At 48.2% G+C, this 14,997-nt stretch overlaps 1 protein-coding gene across 3 annotated transcripts in view; it reads left to right on the plus strand.

Moving 5' to 3' along the window:
• Positions 1-14,954, plus strand: part of Tmem267 (transmembrane protein 267) — a gene marked incomplete at its 3' end in the record, with an annotated part of 122,374 nt that extends 107,420 nt beyond the window's left edge. For all 3 annotated transcript variants that reach the window (NM_001039244.4, NM_001370627.1, NM_001370626.1), the window contains exon 3: positions 13,687-14,954. In NM_001039244.4, coding sequence (NP_001034333.3) covers positions 13,687-14,022 — 336 coding nt within the window. The remainder of the gene's footprint in view (positions 1-13,686) is intronic.
• Between the last annotated feature and the right edge of the window lie 43 nt (positions 14,955-14,997).

Genomic DNA, 14,997 nt, shown 5'->3' on the forward strand with positions numbered 1-14,997 from the left:
GCTGACTCTGAGTGATTTTCTGAGGCAGGGGGATCACTGTGATTTTCTGAGGCAGGGGGATGACTGTGCTTAATTTTCTGAGGCAGGGGAATGACAGTGAGTGGTTTTCTGAGGCAGGGGGATGAGTGTGAGTGGTTTTCTGAGGCAGGGGCATGACTGTAAGTGATTTTCTGAGGCAGGGGGCTGACTCAGTGATTTTCTGAGGCAGGGGGATCACTGTGAGTGATTTTCTGAGGCAGGGGGATGACTGTGTTTAATTTTCTGAGGCAGGGGCATGACTGTAAGTGATTTTCTGAGGCAGGGGGCTGACTCTGAGTGATTTTCTGAGGCAGGGGAATGACAGTGACTGGTTTTCTGAGGCAGGGGCATGACTGTAAGTGATTTTCTGAGGCAGGGGGCTGACTCAGTGATTTTCTGAGGCTGGGGGATCACTGTGAGTGATTTTCTGAGGCAGTGGGATGAGTGTGTTTGATTTTCTGAGGCAGAGGACTAACTGTAAGTGATTTTCTGAGGCAGGGGGCTGACTCTGAGTGATTTTCTGAGGCAGGGGGATCACTGTGAGTGATTTTCTGAGGCAAGGGGATGACTGTGTTTAATTTTCTGAGGCAGGGGAATGACAGTGAGTGGTTTTCTGAGGCAGGGGCATGACTGTAAGTGATTTTCTGAGGCAGGGGGCTGACTCAGTGATTTTCTGAGGCAGGGGGATCACTGTGAGTGATTTTCTGAGGTAGGGGGATGACTGTAAGTGATTTTCTGAGGCAGGGGCATGACTGTAATTGATTTTCTGAGGCAGGGGGCTGACTCTGAGTGATTTTCTGAGGCAGGGGAATGACTGTGAGTGATTTTCTGAGGCGGGGGGTTGACTGCGAGTGAATGTCTGAGGCTCCCCTCCCCCCAGGCCGCTGGACGCCTCCATGACCCCCTGGCGGGAGCGGCTCTGTGTCCCTCCCTGTCGCCATGGCGACGCAGGCAGCCAGGCAGCCCGGGTTCCCGCCCTGCCAGCACAGGCTGGCCCTGAACTCTCAGTAATCCCCCTGCCTCAGCTCTAGCCTCTGGGATTAGAGGCCTGGGCGGGTCCCTGCCTGGGGCCCTGAGGCTCATGAACCCCAGAGCTGAATCCCTGGGATCCAGAAAAAGCCCCCCACCCCCAAACTCGTAACTGTGTGAGGCGGGGGGATGACTATGAGTGACTTGTGAGGCAGGGGCATGACCATGAGTGAGTGTGTGTAAATAAAATAATAAAATATCTAAAATGCAAACACAGCACCAGGGCAGGCGGCCCAGTGTGGGTGTCACAGCTGTGTGACTGTGGGAGGCAGGGGGATGTCTGTGAGTGATTTTCTGAGGCAGGGGGATGAGTGTGAGTGATTTTATGAGGCAGTGGGATGAGTGTGTTTGATTTTCTGAGGCCGGGGGATGAGTCTGAGTGATTTTCTGAGGCAGGGGGATGACTGTGAGTGATTTTCTGACACAGGGGGATGATGCTGATTGAGTGTGGGGCAGGGGGATGTGGCTGTGTGACTGTGTGAGGCAGGGGGATGACTGTGAGTGATTTTCTGAGGCAGGGGATGAGTATGAGTGATTTTCTGAGGCAGGGGATGTCTGTGAGTGATTTTCTGAGGCAGTGGGATGACTGTGAATGATTTTCTGAGGCAGGGGAATGACTGTGTTTTATTTTCTGAGGCAGGGGGCTGACTCTGAGTGATTTTCTGAGGCAGGGGGATCACTGTGAGTGATTTTCTGAGGCAGGGGGATGACTGTGTTTAATTTTTTGAGGCACGGGAATGACAGTGAGTGGTTTTCTGAGGCAGGGGGATGAGTGTGAGTGATTTTCTGAGGCAGGGGCATGACTGTGTTTGATTTTCTGAGGCAGGGGGATCACTGTGAGTGATTTTCTGAGGCAGGGGGATGACTGTGTTTAATTTTCTGAGGCAGGGGCATGACTGTAAGTGATTTTCTGATACAGGGGGCTGACTCTGAGTGATTTTCTGAGGCAGGGGGATGACTGTGAGTGATTTTCTGAAGCAGGGGGCTGACTGTGAGTGATTTTCTGAGGCGGGGGGTTGACTGCGAGTGAATGTCTGAGGCTCCCCTCCCCCGAGGCCGCTGGACGCCTCCATGACCCCCTGGCGGGAGCGGCTCTGTGTCCCTCCCTGTCGCCATGGCGACGCAGGCGGCCAGGCAGCCCGGGTTCCCGCCCTGCCAGCACAGGCTGACCTTGGACTCTCAGTAATCCCCCTGCCTCAGCTCTGCATCTGGGATTAAAGGCGTGGGCAGGGCCTGAGGCTCATGAACCCCAGAGCTGAATGCCTGGATCTAAAAAAAAGCCCCCCATCCCCCAAACTCGTAACTGTGTGAGGCAGGGGGATGACTATGAGTGACTTGTGAGGCAGGGGAATGACCATGAGTGACGTGGGCCGGTCCCTGACTGGGGCCCTGAGGCTCATGAACCCCAGAGCTTAATCCCTGGATCCAAAAAAAGCCCACAACCCACCAAACTCGTAACTGTGTGAGGCGGGGGCATGAATATGAGTGACTTGTGAGGCAGGGGCATGACTATGAGTCAGTGTGTGTGAATAAAATAATAAAATAAATAAAATGCAAACACAGCACCAGGGCAGGCAGCCCAGTGTGGGTGTCAAGCTGTGTGACTGTGGGAGGCAGGGGGATGACTCTGTGTGATTTTCTGGGCCAGGGGATGTCTGTGAGTGAGTGTCTGAGGCAGGGGGATGACTGTGTTTGATTTTCTGAGGCAGTGGGATGACTGTGAGTGATTTTCTGAGGCAGGGGGATGACTGTGAGTGATTTTCTGAGGCAGAGGGATGAGTGTGTTTGATTTTCTGAGGCAGGGGGATGAAGGTGTGTGATTTTCTGAGGCAGGGGGATGACTGTGAGTGATTTTCTGAGGCAGTGGGATGAGTGTGTTTGATTTTCTGAGGCAGGGGGATGAAGGTGTGTGATTTTCTGAGGCAGGGGGATGACTGTGAGTGATTTTCTGAGGCAGTGGGATGATTGTGTTTGATTTTCTGAGGCAGGGGGATGACACTGTGTGATTTTCTGAGGCAGGGGGATGACAGTGAGTGATTTTCTGAGGCAGTGGGATGAGTGTGTTTGATTTTCTGAGGCAGGGGGATGAGTCTGAGTGATTTTCTGACACAGGGGGATGATGCTGAGTAACTGTGGGGAAGGGGGATGTGGCTGTGTGAGTGTTTGAGGCAGGGGGATGATTGTGAGTGATTTTCTGAGGCAGTGGATGTCTGTGAGTGATTTTCTGAAGCAGGGGGATGACTGTGAGTGATTTTCTGAAGCAGGGGGATGACTGTGAGTGATTTTCTGAGTCAGTGGGATGGGTGTGTTTGATTTTCTAGGCAGGGGGATGAGTGTGAGTGATTTTCTGAGGCAGGGGCATGACTGTAAGTGATTTTCTGAGGCAGGGGGCTGACTCTGAGTGATTTTCTGAGGCAGGGGGATCACTGTGAGTGATTTTCTGAGGCAGTGGGATGAGTGTGTTTGATTTTCTGAGGCAGGGGGATGACTGTGAGTGATTTTCTGAGGCAGGGGGATGACTGTGAGTGATTTTCTGAGGCAGGGGGATGACTGTGAGTGATTTTCTGAGGCAGGGGGATGACTGTGAGTGATTTTCTGAGGCAGGGGGCTGAATGTGAGTAAATGTCTGAGGCTCCCCTCCCCCCAGGCCGCTGGACGCCTCCATGACCCCCTGGCGGGAGCGGCTCTGTGTCCCTCCCTGTCGCCATGGCGACGCAGGCGGCCAGGCAGCCCGGGTTCCCGCCCTGCCAGCACAGGCTGGCCCTGAACTCTCAGTAATCCCCCTGCCTCAGCTCTCCCCTCTGGGATTAAAGGCCTGGGCGGGTCCCTGCCTGGGGCCCTGAGGCTCATGAACCCCAGAGCTGAATCCCTGGGATCCAGAAAAAGCCCCCCACCCCCAAACTCGTAACTGTGTGAGGCTGGGGGATGACTATGAGTGACTTGTGAGGCAGGGGCATGACCATGAGTGAGTGTGTGTAAATAAATAATAAAATATCTAAAATGCAAACACAGCACCAGGGCAGGCGGCCCAGTGTGGGTGTCACAGCTGTGTGACTGTGGGAGGCAGGGGGATGTCTGTGAGTGATTTTCTGAGGCAGGGGGATGACTGTGTTTAATTTTCTGAGGCAGGGGAATGACAGTGAGCGGTTTTCTGAGGCAGGGGCATGACTGTAAGTGATTTTCTGAGGAAGGGGGCTGAGTGTATTTGATTTTCTGAGGCAGGGGGATCACTGTGAGTGATTTTCTGAGGCAGGGGGATGACAGTGAGTGATTTTCTGAGGCAGTGGGATGAGTGTGTTTGATTTTCTGAGGCAGGGGGAAGACAGTGAGTGATTTTCTGACACAGGGGGATGATGCTGAGTAACTGTGGGTCAGGGGGATTTGGCTATGTGAGTGTTTGAGGCAGGTGGATGATTGTGAGTGATTTTCTGAGGCAGTGGGATGACTGTGAATGATTTTCTGAGGCAGGGGAATGACTGTGTTTTATTTTCTGAGGCAGGGGGATGACTGTGAGTGATTTTCGGAGGCAGGGGATGAGTATGAGTGATTTTCTGAGGCAGTGCGATGACTGTGAGTGATTTTCTGAGGCAGTGGGATGACTGTGAGTGATTTAATGAGGCAGTGGGATGAGTCTGAATGATTTTCTGAGGCAGGGGGATGAGTGTATTTGATTTTCTGAGGCAGGGGGATGACTCTGTGTGATTTTCTGAGGCAGGGGGATGACAGTGAGTGATTTTCTGAGGCAGTGGGATGACTGTGTTTGATTTTCTGAGGCAGGGGGAAGAAAGTGAGTGATTTTCTGACACAGGGGGATGATGCTGAGTAACTGTGGGGCAGGGGGATGTGGCTGTGTGAGTGTTTGAGGCAGGTGGATGATTGTGAGTGATTTTCTGAGGCAGTGGATGTCTGTGAGTGATTTTCTGAAGCAGGGGGGTGATTGTGAGTGATTTTCTGAGGCAGGGGGCTGACTCTGAGTGATTTTCTGAGGCAGGGGGATGACTGTGAGTGATTTTCTGAGGCAGGGGGATGACTGTGTTTAATTTTCTGAGGCACGGGAATGACAGTGAGTGGTTTTCTGAGGCAGGGGGATGAGTGTGAGTGATTTTCTGAGGCAGGGGCATGACTGTTTGATTTTCTGAGGCAGGGGGCTGACTCAGTGATTTTCTGAGGCAGGGGGATCACTGTGAGTGATTTTCTGAGGCAGGGGGATGACTGTGTTTAATTTTCTGAGGCAGGGGCATGACTGTAAGTGATTTTCTGATGCAGGGGGCTGACTCTGAGTGATTTTCTGAGGCAGGGGCATGACTGTAAGTGATTTTCTGATGCAGGGGGCTGACTCTGAGTGATTTTCTGAGGCAGGGGGATGACTGTGAGTGATTTTCTGAGGCAGGGGCATGACTGTGTTTGATTTTCTGAGGCAGCGGGCTCACTCAGTGATTTTCTGAGGCAGGGGGATCACTGTGAGTGATTTTCTGAGGCAGGGGGATGACTGTGTTTAATTTTCTGAGGCAGGGGCATGACTGTAAGTGATTTTCTGAGGCAGGGGGCTGACTCAGTGATTTTCTGAGGCAGGGGGATCACTGTGAGTGATTTTCTGAGGCAGGGGGATGACTGTGTTTAATTTTCTGAGGCAGGGGCATGACTGTAAGTGATTTTCTGATGCAGGGGGCTGACTCTGAGTGATTTTCTGAGGCAGGGGGATGACTGTGAGTGATTTTCTGAAGCAGGGGGCTGACTGTGAGTGATTTTCTGAGGCGGGGGGATGACTGCGAGTGAATGTCTGAGGCTCCCCTCCCCCCAGGCCGCTGGACGCCTCCATGACCCCCTGGCGGGAGCGGCTCTGTGTCCCTCCCTGTCGCCATGGCGACGCAGGCGGCCAGGCAGCCCGGGTTCCTGCCCTGCCAGCACAGGCTGGCCCTGAACTCTCAGTAATCCCCCTGCCTCAGGTCTCGCCTCTGGGATTAAAGGCCTGGGCGGGTCCCTGCCTGGGGCCCTGAGGCTCATGAACCCCAGAGCTGAATCCCTGGGATCCAGAAAAAGCCCCCCACCCCCAAACTCGTAACTGTGTGAGGCGGGGGGATGACTATGAGTGACTTGTGAGGCAGGGGCATGACCATGAGTGAGTGTGTGTAAATAAATAATAAAATATCTAAAATGCAAACACAGCACCAGGGCAGGCGGCCCAGTGTGGGTGTCACAGCTGTGTGACTGTGGGAGGCAGGGGGATGTCTGTGAGTGATTTTCTGAGGCAGGGGGATGAGTCTGAGTGATTTTCTGACACAGGGGAATGATGCTGATTGAGTGTGGGGCAGGGGGATGTGGCTGTGTGACTGTGTGAGGCAGGGGGATGACTGTGAGTGATTTTCTGAGGCAGGGGATGTCTGTGAGTGATTTTCTGAGGCAGGGGGATGACTGTGTATTGATTTTCTGAGGCAGTGGGATGACTGTGAGTGATTTTCTGAGACAGGGGAATGACTGTGTTTTATTTTCTGAGGCAGGGGGATGACTGTGAGTGATTTTCTGAGGCAGAGGATGAGTATGAGTGATTTTCTGAGGAAGTGCGATGACTGTGAGTGATTTTCTGAGGCAGGGGGATGACTGTGAGTGATTTTCTGAGGCATTGGGATGAGTCTGAGTGATTTTCTGAGGCAGGGGGATGAGTGTATTTGATTTTCTGAGGCAGGGGGATGACTCTGTGTGATTTTCTGAGGCAGGGCGATGACAGTGAGTGATTTTCTGAGGCAGTGGGATGAGTGTGTTTGATTTTCTGAGGCAGGGGGAAGACAGTGAGTGATTTTCTGACACAGGGGGATGATGCTGAGTAACTGTGGGTCAGGGGGATTTGGCTATGTGAGTGTTTGAGGCAGGTGGATGATTGTGAGTGATTTTCTGAGGCAGTGGATGACTGTGAGTGATTTTCTGAAGCAGGGGAGTGACTGTGAGTGATTTTCTGAGGCAGTGGGATGTGTGTGTTTGATTTTCTGAGGCAGGGGGATGAGTGTGAGTGATTTTCTGAGGCAGGGGCATGACTGTAAGTGATTTTCTGACGCAGGGGGCTGACTCTGAGTGATTTTCTGAGGCAGGGGGATCACTGTGAGTGATTTTCTGAGGCAGGGGGATGACTGTGTTTAATATTCTGAGGCAGGGGAATGACAGTGAGTGGTTTTCTGAGGCAGGGGGATGAGTGTGAGTGATTTTCTGAGGCAGGGGCATGACTGTGTTTGATTTTCTGAGGCAGCGGACTGACTCAGTGATTTTCTGAGGCAGGGGGATCACTGTGAGTGATTTTCTGAGGCAGGGGGATGACTGTGTTTAATTTTCGGAGGCAGGGGCATGACTGTAAGTGATTTTCTGAGGCAGGGGGCTGACTCTGAGTGATTTTCTGAGGCAGGGGGCTGACTCTGAGTGATTTTCTGAGGCAGGGGGATGACTGTGAGTGATTTTCTGAAGCAGGGGGCTGACTGTGAGTGATTTTCTGAGGCGGGGGGTTGACTGCGAGTGAATGTCTGAGGCTCCCCTCCCCCCAGGCCGCTGGACGCCTCCATGACCCCCTGGCGGGAGCGGCTCTGTGTCCCCTCCCTGTCGCCATGGCGACGCAGGCGGCCAGGCAGCCAGGGTTCCCACCCTGCCAGCACAGGCTGGCCCTGAACTCTCAGTAATCCCCCTGCCTCAGCTCTCCCCTCTGGGATTAAAGGCCTGGGCGGGTCCCTGCCTGGGGCCCTGAGGCTCATGAACCCCAGAGCTGAATCCCTGGGATCCAGAAAAAGCCCCCCACCCCCAAACTCGTAACTGTGTGAGGCGGGGGGATGACTATGAGTGACTTGTGAGGCAGGGGCATGACCATGAGTGAGTGTGTGTAAATAAAATAATAAAATATCTAAAATGCAAACACAGCACCAGGGCAGGCGGCCCAGTGTGGGTGTCACAGCTGTGTGACTGTGGGGAGGCAGGGGGATGTCTGTGAGTGATTTTTCTCACACACACACATACACACACACACACACACACACACACACACATACACACACACACACACACTCACACACACACACACACACACACACACACACACACACCGTGCAAACAACCACTGAACTGCCGAGGAGCCATTAGGTTCTGTTTAAAACGTTTCTAAGTGAAAGTGTCAGACATCCAGAAAAGTAGAGATCAGCGTGAAGACCTGTGGGCTGTTTGTCCACACGAGGGACCGGCTGCTCGTGCAGGGACCCGGGTTTAGTTCCGAGCACCCACATGGCAGCTCACAAGACTGTGACTCCTGTCCCATCCTCTCTTCTGACCTCTACAAGCACCACAAGATGCAGGCAAACATCCAAAAACACAATAAAAATGTTAAAGCTCAGATGTGGCACAGCACTGAAGCGTTTGACAAGTGGACCGATTATTGATTTCAGTAGGCTGTGGCAGATTAGAACTCAGCTCAGAATCATGCTTGCTTATTTAAAAAAAAAAGATTTACTTATTCTATGTATATGAGTGCTCTATTTGTGTGTATACTTGCCGGCCAGAAGAGGGCACCGGATGCCATTACCGACGGTTGTGAGCCGCCATGTGGTTGCTGGGCCTTGAAGTCAGGTCCTCTGGAAGAGCAGGCTGTGTCTTAACTGCTGCGGCATCTCTCCAGACCCCTTCCCTTTCCACATAAGCTTAAGGTTTGGAGTTTGCTGTTCTGGGCAATAGAAAGTGGGTTGTTTGTTGGGGAGCTAGAAGAGTAGCTCTGAGAAGCAAAGTGTGATCTACAGAACTAGGCCATGCTTGAAAACCTCGGACACTGCAGCCAAGGATTTAATGTCTTCGTTCTTAGCTTTTTGTCTTTGTATTTTCTTGAGATACTTTTAAAGACAGGGTCTCTCTAGGTAGACCCAGAACACCGTGCAGACCCGTCCCTGCAGAATGCCGAGATTAAGGACTTCTCTCGGGCTTTCTTGTCCCCGGCTCTTTTGTGTCTTGAAGCCTGTGGCCTCCAAGGGAAGGTGGACCAGTCCACCTCAGGTTTACTTAGGAAAAGGAGGCGGGCAGGCGTAGCTTGGGTGACCCTGATCACTACAGTAGACACTGCTGCTAGGGAGGCAGGCACTAGAGTTTAGGGATTGGGGCAAGCACTTTTCCCAAAAGGAAGAGACTTTTTTTTTAAAGACTTAGGTATTTATTTGTATATGCATATGCACCATGTGTGTGCATATACGTATCCATCCATAGAGGCCAGAAGAAAGTATCAGATCCCCTAGACCAGGAATCATAGGCAGTGGTGAGCATCCCGTTATAGGTGTTTCAGGTCCTCTGAAAGAGCAGCAAAGGTGCTTCAGCCACTGAGACATCTCTCCAGACTTCAAAGGAGATATTTGTTTTTCAAAAGTACGGAAGCAGTTGTTGGGTGCACTGCCCCTTCTTGGGGGGAGGGCGCTTCCTCAGTCTAGGGTCTGAGGGTCTTTGCTGACAGGGCAGCCTGGAGAAGAGATAAGGAGAAGTTGAGGGGAGAGAGGGAGTCAGTCGACGGTCAGGGGGATTTCGCAGCTCTGACTGGTTAGCAATCAGGCCGCTTCTGTGGCTCTGGCTTATTAGAAATCAAGACATTTCTGCTGCTCTGACTGACGAGCAGCCACGTGCTTCTTTATACAAGTTTCAAAGACAGACTAATGGTTACTCAAATGGAACAGATTATGCATTTGATCTTTTTCATTACATGTCCAGGGTTACAAGTTCAGTTACAATTAGAAAATACAAACAGAACCTTATTATTATTATTATTATTAGCCCTGTTATTACAATTTAAAGAATATCTCCTCCAAACCAAATACATTTATTATACGACAGCCTGCTTTTAGGCTAGCAGTGTTTTAACCACTCCAGACAAACAGAAAATATCTGAACGGGTCTTTTCATAAATAGCAAACACTATATACCTAACTTCTTTTACTGTGTGTTTCATTATCTATGCTATAAAGTATGAGAAGTTTATTTTAGTCAATCTATCTTACTGAGTTTGATTCCTTCAGAGATATAACCTGTAGGACCCCTGTGATGGTTTGTATATCCTTGGACCAGGGAGTGGCACCATCTGAAGGTGTGGCCTGGTTGGAATAGGTATGACCTGGTTGGAATGGGTGTGTCACTGTGGGTGTGGGTATAAGATCCTCACCCTAGTTGCCTGGAAGTCAGTCTTCCACTAGCAGCCTTTGGATGAAGACATAGAACTCTCAGCTCCTCCTGCGCCATGCCTGCCTGGATACTGCCATGCTCCCACCTTGATGATAATGGCCTGAACCTGTAAGCCAGCCCCAATTAAAAGTTGTTTTTTATAAGACTGGCCTTGGTCATGGTGTCTGTTCACAGCAGTAAAACCCTAACTAAGACAACCCCCTATCTTTAAACTACGTTTTCAGAGTTCCCTAAGCCTATAATAATAAGAGGCCTTGAATATGTAACCTATTCCCCTGGCCGGTCAGGGTTTGCCAATTGTCTTTGTCTACCCTGCACCATATACACAGTTTTAAGTTTGCTCAGGACAGATAGTCCAAGAAAGGTTCCTGGAGTAATGGCCTCATCTAGCTATGTGCGTATCTGTGCTTAATGATCTCCGGGGCATAAGAAAGCCTTCCAAATAGCATCCAGATAAAGATAACGTAAGGATTTTCCTAAAAAGTCTCAGATGTAATTTTTTTCCTAATGAGAAAACATAAAATGTATCATAATGCAGAAATTCACAATCACCCAATCAATCCTCTTAGCTTTGCTGGAACTGTGTCACGTAACTGTGCTGGGGTCATGACTCTCGCCACTTCCCGTGGTGGTTATGGCTAAGCCAGTGCACAGATACAACGGATGCCCACGGTCCAATCGTATACATCCTGACGGAGTTCTTTAAATGCCTGGCCAGAATAAATAACATTCCATGAGCTTTCTGAAATTCTCCTTGGTACTGCATAAACTGTTTCTCCTATAAAACTGACTTATTAATTTTGTCCAGACAGTATACTGTATGCCATGTAAGGGACACTGTTTTTCTCTGCTTATATTGGTTGTTTACATATTATATTGTGATCCTGTCGTCCATATTTTTCTTTGGTTTCTATTTTAGGATGCAGGGGATGAGAACAAGGATTGCCTGTTGGTTCCTGACGGCTTTTACCATACTGACACAGCTTACGATGGCATCCAAAGTTGAAAAGACTCATGCTTTACCACCGTGCTGTAGCACAGAATCCCTCATTTCCAGCATCGGTCTGGGGATCTTCTGCCTAGTAGCCGACAGACTTCTTCGGTTTCCCATAATTCAGCACAATGACTGGCTTCGCGCCATCTCAGATAACATAGTACACGGAGTGATCGGCATGTGGTCGTGGGCAGTAGTCACTGGAATCAGGAAGAAGTCGGACTTTGGAGAAGTTCTTTTAGCGGGATTTTTAGCGTCTGTTATCGATGTCGACCATTTTTTTCAAGCTAGATCCCTATCTTTACAGGTAAGACATCAGTGTGGTCAACTTTTCTGGCTTTAATGTCTTTGGTACTGCCCTGCTGATCTTTATAGCCATCATAAGCTAGAGAGAATGTCTTCCTTTAAAATAGGAATGCTAATTCATTCAACTTTTTTGGGGTGTCTACACTTCCCTAAAGATGCACAGAGACACATCGTTAATAAAATTTGCCATCACAAAGGCCCATATAGACATAAGTAAGAACTATGAATTGTGCTGAGAGGCCCAGTGCTGGCCAATGGAGCAAGTGCTGAAAGTGAACGGTTGTTGCTCCGAGTCTTCCCGGGTCAGTGTTCTGTCTTCATAACCACACTTACACTCTCTTCTTACTCTTTATGTCTTACTGTGGTTCTCCTGTGCATGCCATTAATGAATAGTTTTATAATTATTCTCATTCCTGGGCAATGACTTAAGTTGGTTTAACTTCTCCAGTCTCACTTAAGGCCAAAAATATGCATTTCAACAGACTGGCTACAGTAGTCTCTGGTGGAGAAATCAAAAATCATATCGGGGCCTTCAAGTGTTTAGCTTTGTAATGACAAGTCTTGCAAAGTTAAACTAAACTTAAAATGGTATCTCAGTTAACATTTTCTAGATATTATATGTTCTAAATATCAAAAGATTTTCCTGCCTTTTATATGCTATGATTTACACACATTTCAGAAAAGAAGTGTAGGCTAAAAGCAAGGATTTTGCCTTGTTAGCCACTGTCCTGGTCCACTTAGTAGGTGTTCAATAACTATCTGCCGACTGGTGGATAAAGTGTCACTTCTTCGTTTTGTCAGAATCAAAGCATGTGTCAGAGTCATTGACCCGAAGCTCAGTCAGGAAGGAGGGATAACTGCTGGTTCAAGATAAGGTTTTGCTTTTCCCCGAAAGTGAATATTCTACTCCCTCAGCTTTAGCATAGGGAACAATAACTTAAATAGCAAGAGAATCTTTCAAATGTTCGTAGGAAATTCTGAATGTCTTCATGGCTATATTAAAAGTTATAAGTTCTCCCTTTGTCCTGCATTAATGAAGGAATGTTTTATTTGCTGCGTGTATATACTCTTAGCTGTTTCAAGAAGTTCTTAAAAAGCACAAATTATAGACTAGGAAGTGATGGAGTGAGGATGAGTCACAGACACAGGGTTGAGGCTGGACAGAAGGAAGAACTCCTAATGTCTATAGCACTGTAGTAGACGATGTCTGCTTCAGAGTAGCCAGAGAGTAGGAGTTGTATTTTCAACACACACACACACACACACACACACACACACGTTAATTGTTGAGGTGAAGGATATACCACTTACTCTAATACAACCATCACACTTTATATACATGTAGGAAATGTCACATTGACCTCCGTAGACATGTACACATATCATTTATCAATTAGGACTGGAAGGATGGCTCTGTGAATAAGAGCACTGGTTGCTCTTCCAGAGGACCTGGTTCAGTTTCCAACACACAGGTGGCAGCTCGCAACTGCCTATAATTCCAGTTCCAGGGACCCAATGCCCTTTTCTGGCTCTAGGTAAACCATATACTTATACACACATACACACAAAAAGGGAAAAAGTTAAATCTCAGGGGAAAAACAACTTTGAGTTGGGCTGGTAAGATAGCTCAGGAAGTAAAGATACATACACATAAATAAATAGAAATGTTCTTCATTTTGAATATTATTTAAACGTTAATTACATAAATCACATGCTTAGGATATAAATTATGTTTGTGATGTTTAAAGCAAATACTGAGAAACTCGGAAATCAAAACCTTCACTTCATTGTTAATGCAAAGGATATGCTAGCCAGACTTTTGTCATCTTACATTTTTTTTTAAGTTAAAATAACTCAGGAGGCAGAGGCAGGTGGATTCTGAGTTCGAGGCCAGCCTGGTCTACAGAGTGAGTTCCAGGACAGCCAGGGCTACACAGAGAAACCCTATCTCGAAAAACAAAAAAGCAACAACTCACTTTTACTTTAGAATACCATAGAGAGTGGAAAGAGAAGCCATTGACTTGGAAACCATGTGTCGGGCGGGTCTGCGGTGTTGTGTTTTGCTGGCATTGCCGTCGATGCTGGGTGTGTGAAAATACTGAGAGGCAGCTCTGAGATTTGACAACGGAGGAAATGATACCAGCAGCTCCTTCTCCCCTCAGGCCGCTTTGACTCTTCCGCGAAGACCTTTCCTTCACTGCTCCACTGTGATACCCATCGCGGTCCTGAGTGTGAAGCTCGCCGTGCACTTGTTCAAGCTCAGGGACTCGTGGCGTTTTCTCCCGTGGATGATACTCGTTTCCTGGACCTCACACCACATCCGCGATGGAATCCGTCACGGCCTGTGGATATGCCCGTTTGGAAAAACTCCTCCTTTGCCCTCCTCGTTTTATGTAATAAGCACATTGTCCCTGCCACACCTGTGCTCATTCCTGATGTATTTAACAGGGACCAGACAAACGGTGTCTTCCAAATACGGAATGCGCATTGATGTCTGAGATGACCTTATATGTGGCTCTAAGAGAAGGAATTCGCTCAGATGATCCAATATTCAAGTGAAATTTATAAAACATAGGCACTTTATTTAGTTTTTACAGTTCCTGTGCCCTCTTGTCTGCGAGCATGCTCAGTACTTGCGTGCCCCTCTTGTCCCGGAGCATGCTCAGTGCCTACGCCTCTCTCTACATGTGCAGTACTCGATTTGCCCTCATTTCATGCTGGGTCCGGTGTTGTCGCTACTTTGTCCGACATTACCGGCTTTGTCTCATTAACATCGAATGCATTGTCTAGACATCTGTCTTGGAAACCAGTCCATCTCCTGATCAGAAAGGTCAGAGTTCTGGATCACTAATTTATTTGGATTTATATTTTTCTGAGCCACTAAGACAAATGAAGAGGGCAAAATAAATAAGTTTATGATAAGACATAAGTCAAGGGCTAACAATTATTCCATATATGTTGGTCCTGACTGAAGTAATGACGTTAAAGTGTTTTGTGGATAGTAGTTATTGACTATATCTAAAATAATAGCATTAAATCTAAGTTATATTTTCAGAATCCAATTTAGGAAGTGATTATTATCACATTATCTGTAATTACATTCACCGAAATTCATGGGGGATGGTTAATGTTTTTGGCCGAGAATCTCATACTTTTCACTGATTTGGAAAACATGACTGGATGTTTAAAAATATTCGTTGACAAAGAGCATTAACAAAGCAATAACTGGATCATCACTGAACTTAAAACGCAAAAACAGTAACGAGCAAGGGCGTCATTTCAGTTGCAGACTGCTGACAGCCACTACATCTGTGCCAGTGCGAACGGAGACTGTTATTTACTAGCCTAGAAGATGTATGAAATTAATATCTTAAATAATCTCTGTACTGAGAAATAAAAGACTTTTCAAAATAAAGTCGTTTTTGCTGGACTTTGCTGTTTCTTTTGTTCTTTCAGATCAGACGGTTCACACG

Source organism: Mus musculus, chromosome 13, assembly GCF_000001635.26.
Source record: "Mus musculus strain C57BL/6J chromosome 13, GRCm38.p6 C57BL/6J".
Taxonomy (NCBI): domain Eukaryota; kingdom Metazoa; phylum Chordata; class Mammalia; order Rodentia; family Muridae; genus Mus; species Mus musculus.